The sequence below is a fragment of the Nycticebus coucang genome, chromosome 17 (assembly GCF_027406575.1).
Source record: "Nycticebus coucang isolate mNycCou1 chromosome 17, mNycCou1.pri, whole genome shotgun sequence".
Taxonomy (NCBI): domain Eukaryota; kingdom Metazoa; phylum Chordata; class Mammalia; order Primates; family Lorisidae; genus Nycticebus; species Nycticebus coucang.
The window spans coordinates 40,275,883-40,287,054 of NC_069796.1; the positions used below are offsets into that span (position 1 = coordinate 40,275,883).

General features: G+C 49.2%; 2 protein-coding genes across 25 annotated transcripts in view; one reads left to right on the forward strand and one right to left on the reverse strand.

Annotated features, from left to right (window-relative positions):
• The window catches only part of LOC128568860 (protocadherin gamma-C4), a 187,890-nt gene extending 183,521 nt beyond the window's left edge, over nucleotides 1-4,369 (forward strand). For all 23 annotated transcript variants that reach the window (XM_053566805.1, XM_053566806.1, XM_053566810.1 and 20 more), the window contains one exon: nucleotides 2,374-4,369. In XM_053566805.1, the coding sequence (XP_053422780.1) occupies nucleotides 2,374-2,600 (227 nt within the window). In that variant the 3' untranslated portion in view covers nucleotides 2,601-4,369. The remainder of the gene's footprint in view (nucleotides 1-2,373) is intronic.
• A 2,955-nt stretch (nucleotides 4,370-7,324) lies between these two features.
• DIAPH1 (diaphanous related formin 1) overlaps nucleotides 7,325-11,172 on the reverse strand; it is a 129,546-nt gene continuing 125,698 nt past the window's right edge. The window contains exons 27-28 of one of the 2 annotated variants that reach the window (XM_053566823.1): nucleotides 11,116-11,171; nucleotides 7,325-8,395 (exon numbers count right to left, since the gene is read on the reverse strand). In XM_053566823.1, coding sequence (XP_053422798.1) covers nucleotides 8,357-8,395; nucleotides 11,116-11,171 — 95 coding nt within the window. In that variant the 3' untranslated portion in view covers nucleotides 7,325-8,356. The remainder of the gene's footprint in view (nucleotides 8,396-11,115; nucleotide 11,172) is intronic. The other variant, XM_053566822.1, reaches the window with a different exon arrangement.

Consider the following 11,172-nt stretch of genomic DNA (forward strand, 5'->3'; position numbering starts at 1 on the left):
CACCCGCACATTTAATTCTCACAAAAACCCTATGAAGCAGGCAATTCTGTGCTTCTCAGCCTTTAACATGCAGACATATCATCTAGAGATCTTGTTAAAATGCTGATCCTGAGAGTCTGCACTTTATTTTTATTTTATTTATTTATTCTTTTGCAGTTTTTGGCCGGGGCTGGGTTTGGACCCACCGCCTCTGGCATATGGGGTTGGTGCCCTACTCCTTTGAGCCACAGGTGCTGCCCTGAGTCTGTGCTTTAAACAAGTTCCCAGATGATGCTGAGCTAGGGCCAGGGTGTGAACTTGTCTGGGGCCTGTTTTCTTCTGTACAGTGGGAAGTTGGGCTGAAGGTACTCTCTGAGGTCACCTAGCTCTGACATTCCTAGCCGACTACAACGCAGCTAAGATGTCTAGTCCCTTGGATCATCATTTCCTCAACTTCACAGAACATGGCTCCCCCTATATTCCCTCCCCCTCCTTTACCCTCAGGGATAAAGTCCAACTGGTTGTTGGTGGTGGTGACTATACCCCCAACATACACTTCCATACACCTGGGCCTGAATCCCACTCTAATATATACTGTCTGGCATGGCCTTGGGTTAGTCTTTTACCTTCTTTAAACCTTAGTTCCCTTATCAGTAAAATGAGGATAAAACCACATACCCCCCTGCGTAGTTGTGTTGAGGCTAAAACTGATCTTGCAAGCAGGCTAAGTGGATTATGCCTGTAATCCCAGGACTTTGGGAGGCTGAGCCAAGGGGATCACTTAAGGCCAGCAGTTCTAGACAAGCCTGGGCAACACAGCAAGATCCTATCTCTATTTTTTCTTTTTTTTGAGGCAGACTCTCACCATGTCACCCTTGGTAGAGTGTTGCGGCATCACAGTTCACAGAAACCTCCAACTCTTGGGCTTAAGTGATTCTCTCTTGCCTCAGCCTCCCAAGTAGCTGGGACTACAGGCACCTGCCACAACACCTGGTATTTTTTCATTGTAGTTGTCATTGTTGTTTGGCAGGCTGGGCTGGGTTCATACCCACCAGCTCCAGTGCATGTGGCTGGCGCCCCCACCGCTGAGCTACAGGCACTGAGCCAAGACCCTATCTCTAAAACAAATTATTTTATCTGGGTGCAGTGGCTCATGCCTGTAACCCTAACACTCTGGGAGGCTGAGGGAGGTGGACTCCTGTAGCTCATGAGTTCGAGACCAGTCTGAGCAAAAGAGACACCGTCTCTATTTAAAAAACAATAGAGGGTGGCTCCTGCGGCTCAAAGGGGTAGGGCACCGGCCCCATATGACAGAGGTGGCGGGTTCAAACCCAGCCCCAGCCAGAAACTGCAAAAATAAATAAATAAATAAATAAATAAATAAATAAAAAACAATAGAAAAACTGAAGGAAAGGATCACTTGAGAAGAAGAGTTGGAGGTTGCTGTGAGCTATGACACGAAAGTACTCTACAGTGACAACTTGACACTGTCACAACAACAAAATAATAAAAATAATCTAAAAAAAATAAAATAAAAAATTATTTTTTAAAAAAAATTAGCCAGGTATGGTAACTTGAGACTGTAGTCCCAGCTACTTTGGAGGTTAAGGTGGGAGATACTGTGGGAGAATCACTTGAGCCCAGGAATTCAAGACTGCAATGAGCTGTTATCATGCCACTGGACTCCAGCCCAGGTGACAGAGCAAAATCCTGTCTTAAAATAAAAAAGTGATCATGAAAGATCTAGCAAAGTGCTTGGCACAGAGTAGGCAGTCAAATGCACTTATGAAATGAATGCTTAAAAGAGCACTCCCCACCTCCACCCCCATATAACTAAGAACAGAAATACTGAATAACTATTCTGTGCCAGGTACTGGTTGAAGAAGGCCAAGAGCATGTACAACACATGGCTTTTGCCCTCTAGGAGTCCATGGTCCAGTGTGGAAGCCGGAGGCTCCATTGGTTCAAGTAAGGATTCAAGAGCTAATGTCTCAGCCCTGAGACAGTAAGTAACATGTTTTGAGCACTTACCATCTACCAGGCACTATTCTAGGTATCTTACATACATTTGCTTATTTAGCTTTCATCAAAACCAGAAGAGGTGGATACTGTTATTATCCCCATTTTGCAGTCACAAAAGTGAGGCAGCACAGGGAGACTTCCCCAGGGATCACAGTATGAAAAAGAACCAGAAATCAAACCTAGGCTTTCTTGCTCCAGAGCCTCTTAACCTATACCCTCAATTCCGGATGGATAGAGACAACCTTGGTGATTACTGTATTCTCAGTGCTCAGCATGGTCAGGTCTCAGGGTGCTTTATAGGCATTCATTAAATGCTTAGGGTATTAAGCACCCTAAGTTTAACCCCAATCTGATCTTCCCTTGTCTCCACAGAAGCTGCTGATGGAAGCTCCACCCTGGGAGGGGGTGCTGGCACCATGGGCTTGAGTGCCCGCTATGGACCCCAGTTCACCCTACAGCATGTGCCGGACTACCGCCAGAATGTCTACATCCCTGGCAGCAATGCCACACTGACCAATGCAGCTGGCAAGCGGGATGGCAAGGCCCCAGCAGGTGGCAATGGCAACAAGAAGAAGTCAGGCAAGAAGGAGAAGAAGTAATGTGGAGGCCAGGCCTAGAGCCACAGGGCAGCCTCCCTCCCCAAGCAGCCCAGCTTCTCCTTAAGTGTACCCAGGCCTCAGAATTCAGGGCTCACCCCCAGGATACTGGTAGGGGCCAAGGCCATGCTCCCCTTGGGAAACAGAAACAAGTGCCCAGTCAACACCTCCTCTCTCTGCCCCCAGGGGGTTGAATATGCAAAGGGAGTTCTGCTGGGAACCCCCATCCAATCAATTGCTGTACCCAAGGGGGTCATGGGGTTAGTATAGACACCAAGAACCATTTGTCACACCCCCTTTAGTTACAGCTGAACTCCTCCATCTTCCAAATCAATCAGGCCCATCCATCCCTGCCCTGCCCCACTTCTTTAATAGTTCTTCTCTCTTGAGTAATATGGTTGGGTTGTAGAGGTACCAGGTGACCTAAAAAGGCTCATAATTCTGAGTTGGAAGGGCATCAGGACCTCTTGGCCGCTCCTTTGATTCTCAATCTTCCCCCAAAGCATGGTTTGGTCCAGTCCCTTCATCTCCTTCCAGACCTGGGACCAAGTTTTGGAGGACATGGTCACCATCCCCATGGTACTGATGCTTGCTGACTTTAGGGAAAGCATTTTACTACCAAGCCTCTTCCCAATGCCCTGGGGAATAGTCTTTTGTTTTGTTTTCCATAGTTTGATGTTCCCACTGCATGCTGTGACTACCTTACCCCTTCTCAAATAAGAGACTCCATTGCATGTTCCAAGACAGTATGGGGTAGTAAGATAAGGAAGGGAAGTGTGTGTGTATGTAGATTGGGGTGGGGGGGGAGAGAATGGACAAGCTTGACCCATCAGTTGTTAGGGTCTTGCAGGAGGCTTGTATGTCCCCAGGGTACTGACCAGATCCCCAAATTCCAGCCATAAGCCAACCACTAGGCTGGACCCTCACCCCCTACAAATAGGGCTCAGCCCAGGCAGCCAGCTTTGGGCGGAGCTACCAGGACCAATGGATTTAAACTGGCGTTTCAGACCGAGGAAGCTCTAAGAAGGTTTAGGATCAGGTCCCCTGGAGAGGTCAGAAGGGCTCCTGGAGGTGCAGGGTACTCCAGAGGTGCCTCTGGTAGAAGGGTCACTGGAACCCCAGCAGGAAGGGAGAGCTAGCTGGGACCTTCTTAGTCCCTGGAAGGCGAGGGACCAAGCGGACAGAAAGTCTCAGCCCAGGATGGAGCTTCTCCACGGGGTCCCTGCACTTCTCAACCCTCAGACCTTCACCTTGTCAGGTGCCATTTCTTCTCTGTGAAAGCCACTGCCCAGGCCCCCAGTCCGCCCCCTCGTGGCCAGAGCCTGGTTAAAGTTCCCCCAGTGCCTCCTTGTGCATAGAACTTCCGCTCCACACCCTCTTTTACCCCCTGGGTCCGCTTCATCCAGCGGGGCTGCCAGAGAACCCCACCCCAGCCCCTGCAGTAGAGTAGAGTCCTCTCCCCTTTTCGGCTGGTGTAGAATAGCCAGTAGTGTAGTGCGGTGTGCTTTTACGTGATGGCGAGTGGGCAGCGGGCGGCGGGCTCCGCGCAGCCGTCTGTCCTTGAATCTGCCTGCGGCGGCCCGTGCTGTGTTTCGTGCTGTGTCCACGCGCTGCGGCGACCCTCTCCCCGGTACTGACTCCTCTAAGCGCTTCTCTTCGCATAGTCACGTAGCTCCCACCCCACCCTCTTCCTGAGTCTCACGCAAGTTTTATACTCTAATATTTATATGGCTTTTTTTCTTCGACAAATAATAAAAAGGTTTCTTCTGAAAGGTTGCACGTTTCTGTGTAAGAGATGGAGGCTCCTGACATGTGTGGATGAAATGAGCTGCCAGGTGTGTGCTGTAAGAAATGAATCGGGAGGCGATTGTTGTTTGCATCTTGGTATCTTGGTGTGTGTCCTTGCGCGTCTAGATCTGTTTCTGAATTATGTGAGACTGTCCAATATGGCTGTGTACGCTTGCAATACCGTTGTGCCTATGTAACCGTGTGCGATTGACTGTAATCATGCTTATGGATCTGTACACTGTTGTGTGTAATCGGTTTGCAGGTCCGTTGTGGGGGTGGGGATTTGTGAGTGCGGCGTGTCAGCGCGCAACTGAGTGTGCAATCTTAAGCTTGCCGCTGTCTCCAGGCAGAAGATGAGACCCTGGCGCGGGCACGTGGCGGGCGCGGGCGCGGACGATAGGAGCCTGGCAACAAGCTCTGGAGAGGAGGCAGAGATGTTTCCTCAGTTCCCGCCCCTTCTCGGCTAAAATCACCCGCACTGGAGCGCCCCGGCAGGCTTCGCGGGAGGAGCAAGGACTCCTTTGCCTGCCCCCTCCACCCGCGCTGCCTAGGGTTTGGGGAACAACTAGGGAGTGGGACGGAATGCGGGAGGCGATTCTCCAAGGATTGGGCCTCAGTTTCCCCATCTGGATTTCGCCTTCCAGCTTACCTCTCCCCTGTGAAACTAAAGAAGTAGGAGGGCTCATCGCTTTCTTAGGAGGGTCAAGGGGACTGAAAGGGCGTCCAGGAAATGAGATCGCCCGCCGACCCTGCTCCCCTGTCTCCTTGATGCTTTTCCGTTCACTCCGGCTCTCTCATCTCCCAAACCCCCTTTCCGCGCTAAGCTCTGAGGGATCCCAAGGTTGCTGCAGCCAGAGAAGCTGCGGGAAACTCCCAGCCGAGCGGGGAGAGGAAAGGGAAGCGGGAGGGGTGGAGGAACAGAAACACTGAGCCGCTGGGGTTATCGCGCGGCTCAGCTAGGCAGCCTCAGGAGCCTGTCTTAGGGCTTCCTCAGCTGCGGCGTCTCTGCGGGCCGTGCAGCCCGTTGTGCTCCCTCCTTAAGTCTGTTGTCATGGAAACCAAACCTTCCAACTAAGCATCTGGGGGCGACTTTCTTGCGTGGGAGGAAGGGTGGTGCGCGTGGTTGCTGGGCTGGAAGTAAGGTTTTGCTTCTGAGAGACAAGCTGCGGAGAGGCGGGGTGGCAGGCGCCTAGGTTCTATTCCAGGCACAGCAGCAGACTGGCAGAGCACGTGAGCAGCTGCGGTTGGTCCCCTAATTGGTATGTGTGTCTATAAAGCTTTGAGCCAGAAATGCATGGCCTCTGGGGTAGAGAAGGAAAAGAGGCCGGCAGGCAGCCCACCCCCACACCTCCGGCCATACTGGGCAGCTGCCCAGGCTCCAGGGCTATTTAGAAGGCTTTTATTTATGGTTCCAGAGCCTGCCGGGATGAGTTTGTGGTCCTTCTCAGGCCCCTCCCCGTCTATCCAGGGTCTGCTGGTTGCTGGTAAGGTTTCTTTGTGGAGGTCACAACCACTCAGGTAAGTATGGCTCTAAGTGGCTAGTTATTTGGTGCAAGACCTTGGGCTTCTGACCTCTGCTGGGCAGGCTGAGGTTCCCAAACCAGTGTAAGCCATCTAGTATGAAATGTGGTCTATGGCCACCAAAAGAGCAGTGGGAACAGGAAAATGGGAGTCAGATGCTTCTTTCAGCAAGAGGCAGAGGAAACTGCAGTGACATTTTAGAGTATGGGGTGGTAGGAAATTAGAACTGAGTTCCAGAAAGAGCTCCAAGCCAAGAGGCAAACAAAGTAGAAGAGCTGGGGAAGCTCAACTCAGTGCCTACTCCTTTACTGAGGGCAAACAGCCCAGAGGAGAGCTCTGGTGGGACGGAAACCACCAGGTATTAATCATTTCTAACCCTGTGCCCACGCATAGTGTCTGGCACCTTTAGCTTTTTCACAGTGATCTGTCAGGTCAACCAGGGGTCTGAGGCAGGAAAAAGATCAGAGGAGCCTGAACTTCAGTGAAAACAGCTTGGAAATTCACAAAGGAGAATGTAAGACAGTACCATTTCGATGCTTTATTAACAGTTGGAAACAAAACCAACAACTGGAGGTGATGATATCCCAGAAGTCCAAGAGGTAAGGGAAACAGTTGCATTTTGTCGTCCCCCCCACCCCTTTTTTATTAAATTCATCTTAGCAAAAGTACATTAAAAAAGAGTCAAAGTTCCAGATATCCATGAGCAGGGAGAAGGACGTGACCCAGGGGAGCAAGAGACTCCTTTTACTAGAGTTTTCCCAGGAACAGCTCAGAGGAGCTACCTTGTACCTTCATACAGAGGCTCTAGCAACCAAAACTTCCTGGCTGCAAGGCCTCCCTGTAGTTGCACTCAAGTTTCCCAAGCTCCCCTTGCTCTAACAACTATATTCTGGGCCAACCCTAACAGTATCACACTCTTTCTCCCTATCTAGGGATAGAAACCTGACAGGGGGCACAAAGAGGGCAAAATATCACCCTAAGCCAAAGAATTTGTGCTTTCTGTGGCTGAGACCACCAAACAGTTCAGTTTGCCCACTGTTCAGAACAGTAGGGATACAGTGTGCAGGGGCACTTCCTGTGCCCACTTCCCCAGAGTGTGCAGATAGCATTTGTACATTTGGCTTGATAAATTTATTAATTTTATAAAAACTCTGTGGTCTTAGAGCTCCTGCTACTCTAAGGCCTGGCCCAGCTCAAATAGAGAAAAGATTCCTCCTGCCCAGAAATGATCCTGGGAGAGTCTGCCTTAGCCTCAAGGGTCCAGAGGCTTGAGGGCTAAGGTAAAGGTAGAGAGACATGTTGGGGATTGAGGCCTGTGAGGAGAAACCCTAGGAACTCTGGAAATTACCATCAACACCTCTTACATTTTGGAGGAGAAAGGGGGAAGGAAGAGTCTGCTTTAAAAAAAATTTTTTTTACATACAAAAATAGATCCATTTGCAAAACAATTTCTCAGCCAGGAGGCTCCACCTCCCATTTCCTTGGAGACAGGGGGTGAGGTGTTGCGATGGTCACAATACAGCCCATAGTCCAGATGAGAGGCACCAAAGCTCTCAGGGAAGGCATGAGGAGAGGCCTTGGCTTGGTAGCCTGGGGGGTGGTACACAGGGTCCAGAGAGGCAAAGACATAAAGCATGGCAGCAGGCTGGGCACAGGCCCCACACTGCTATGGTCAGTCTGCCTGCCGACAAGCTCTGGCCTGGGCCATGGCCAAACAGGTAAAGTGGTCCAGATCCTTTCTGTATTGGGAGGCCTTTCCCAAGAAGGTGGGGTAAGAGTGGGATTTGCTTCCCACTTCCCTAGGATCAGCTCCTGATGCCACACCACTAGTAATAAATAATAGCCAGGAGAGGGAAGGGAAAAGCAGAGGTGATAGCAATGAAAGGCTATATCTAGCCCAAAGGTTCATAAGCCCCATGCTGTTCTCAGGGCCAGAGAAACCACAAAAGAAAAGCACAAATTCAGCAAGATTGACCTAAGGGAAAGCCCACTAGAAAGTCAGGGCTAAGAAAGCAGGCTGGGCCTTGTCTGAGATGAGGCCCTCTGAGTAACAGAGAGGGGACAGGGTTAAGGCAGCAAACACAGACCCTGCTTTGGTAATACAACAGCCAGGGTTGGCTGGGTTGGGCTCAGGCCTCCCCCACACTGCCCTTTTCTTCTGGCTGAAGCTGTATGTGATGTTCAGAGAGCAGCAGGCCAGAAAGAAAGACAGGGTTAGGGTGGTGGGAGTGGCCACCCCAGAGGAATATCCCCTTGAGCCTTTAGGCACATGCTGTAGGGCGGGACAGTCTGGGGCTCCACTCAGGAGCTGCCATGGCCATAGGACCCAGCTTAGCTTGCACGGCCAACTAACTCCTTGTCTTCCTCAAGGATTGTGGGGACTGCCTCAGTTTTCTTGGGCACCTTGACAGGAACAGCAGACATGGCATCATCCTTGGTCAGCTCCGTAGCTAGCACAGATGTAACTGCACACCCGGCCTTCCTGTTTGCTGCAAAAGAAGACATGAGAGATCTTATCCATGGAAGGCCTAGCTTCTAATTTCTTTCAAACTCTATAGCAGACATTCAGCTATAAGCCATGCAGATGTGACCTCCATGTCTAGTTCACTGAGATCCTTACTTTGAAGAAGGAGGGGTAGAGACCAAAATGTGGGATATACTTTTGGGTAGCAAAGAATATAAGAGAGTGGGCAGTGCCTGTGAGTAGGGTGGCGGGTTCGAACCCAGCCCCGGCCAAACTGCAACAAAAAAATAGCCAGGCGTTGTAGCGGGCGCCTGTAGTCCCAGCTACTCCGGAGGCTGAGGCAAGAGAATCACCTAATCAAGAGTTGGAGGTTGCTGTGAGCTGTGACACCACAGCAGTCTACCAAGGAGGACAAAGTGAGACTCTGCCTCTTAAAAAAAAAAAAAAATAATAGAGTGTGGTGCAACAAGAGAGTAAAACTTGCCTGGGCTTCGCTGTGTGAAAACTAACTATAAAAGTTTGAATACAGCTAGACAGGCAGAATTGGGGTTAAGTGTTAGTTATGTGACTTAAAGACAGATGAAGTACTCAAAGTTTATTTCATTTCTTTGAGACAGACTTACTTTGTCCTCCAACCCCTGTAGAGTTCTGTGGCATCAGCAATCTCAGACTCTTGGGCTCAAGCTATTCTCTTGCCTCAGCCTCCTGAGTAGCTGGGACTATAGGTGCCTGTCACAATGCCCAGCTATTTTTTAGAGACAAGTCTCACTCTAGCTCAGGCTGGTCTCAACCTTGTAAGCTTAGGTGATCTGCCCACCTCAGTGTGAGACACGTGCCCAGCTCAAAGTTTATTTCTTATAAAAAGGTTGTTGGAATTAAATAGGTTAAAGCTTAGTAAGTAGTATTATTTTTGTTTTCTTGATAGTTCTCAAGAAGCTCCTAGGCCAAAACACTTTTCAACCAGCCTGGGAGGATCGCAGAAGGTGGTCTTCAGCAGGCTGCTGGGGGACTCCTGAAAAAAGGAGCAGCAGCCACTCACTGGCATACATGTACATCATGCTCCCATATGTTCCTCCAACACCAAATGCCCACGTGCCTACGCACTTTCCCACTTCAAGGGTAATACAAATGCCAAGGGCCCTACAAGGCATGTAGGGTGTATGTTTGTATGTATTGAGGAGGGTGTAAGTCAGAAAAGGTGGAGCTGGAACCAAGGATAGCCAAGAGAGGACCCCTACAAAGAAATTTCAGCCCAATTACCTAAGGGATTGTGAAGTTTCTGTTATTAGCCCGAATAGGAAGAAGAGAGCCAGTAAGTCCATGAGTTTCTATTGTAACTGCTGGGCTCCATCACTAAGGTTCTCATATTCATTTATGGAATCCAGACTTATGGCCCCAGTATCAATTGGAAAGTGGCCCCTTGGCATCTCAGGATGTCTACCTATTCCATGCCTCACCCAGAAGGCAGCACAGAACAACTGCATGTACATAGAAAGCTGCCTGGGATGAAAGAAACCAGATGCAAAAGGAAATCCATATGTTAGGATTCCATATCTATGAAATGACCAGCACAGGCAAATCTATAGAGATAAAAGGTAGATTAGTGATTGGCAGGAGCTGCGAGAGGGGAGAATCAGAAGTGATTGCTAATGGGTATGGGATTTTTCTTTGGGGGATGATGAAAATATTCTGGAATTAGACAGTGGTGATGGTTATACAATCTTTTGATTATACTAAAAACACTTGGCCTGAATAAAAGAATGGTGAGTTTCAAGTATGTGAAAAAATTGGCATCAATTTTTTGAAAAAGGCCAGCTGTGATAGCTTATGCCTGTCATCCCAGCACTTCAGGAGGTTGAGGTGGGAGGATCACTTGAGGCCAAGGTTTTGAGACCAGCCTGGACAACACAGTGAAAACACTGTCTCTACGAAAAAAATTTGAAAAATTAGCTGAGTGGCTGGGTGTGGCAGTTCATGCTTATAATTCTAGCAGGTTGGAAGGTCAAGTCAGGAGAATTACTTGAGACCAAGAGTTCAGAGTTCAAGACCAGCCTGAGCAAGAGTGAGACCCTAAAAAAAAAAAAAAAAAAAAAGAGTGAGACCCTATCTCTAAAAAAAAAAAAAACAAAAAACAAAAAAATAGCTGGGTGTGATGTTGTACACCTATAGTACCAGCTTCTTAGGAGGCTGAGGCAAGGAGGATCACCTGAGCCCATGAATTTGAGGTGGCAATGAGCTGATGATGCCATAGCACTCTAACCAGGGCAACATAGTTAGACCTGATCTCAAAAAAAAAAAAAACAATAGCTGCTAGAGGATGGTGCTGTATGTGCTTATCGTCCTGGATACTTAGGAGGCTGAGGTGGAAGTCTGAGGTTCCAGTGAGTATGATCATGCCACTGTGCTACAGCCTTAAAGAAGCAGGGTCAGATGCACAAGCCTAGCACTCTCAAATGAAGACTATAAGGTTGGGGTAGCAGTGGAATATGAGTAGGAAGGAAGAGCCCCAAGGGGCCAGTGAACAAAGTGCTTCCTTTGGACCAGCAAAAAGCTTTAGGGAGGCAGAAGCCAAATGGGATCAGAAAGCCTAAGTCAAAAAAAATAAAAAAAAAAAAAAGAAAGCCCAAGTCTTCATTAAGGCCATCAATGTTCCTGCACAGTCATGACCCACAGCCACTGTGTTACCCCCAGCAGAGGCTACCTACAGGTCAGGCAGGGAACGCACAGCCATGCCCACATGTTAACCAATTTATAAGTGTCCTCCTTCTCTTCCTCCTCCTCCCAGGGGCACAAGGGGTTGTC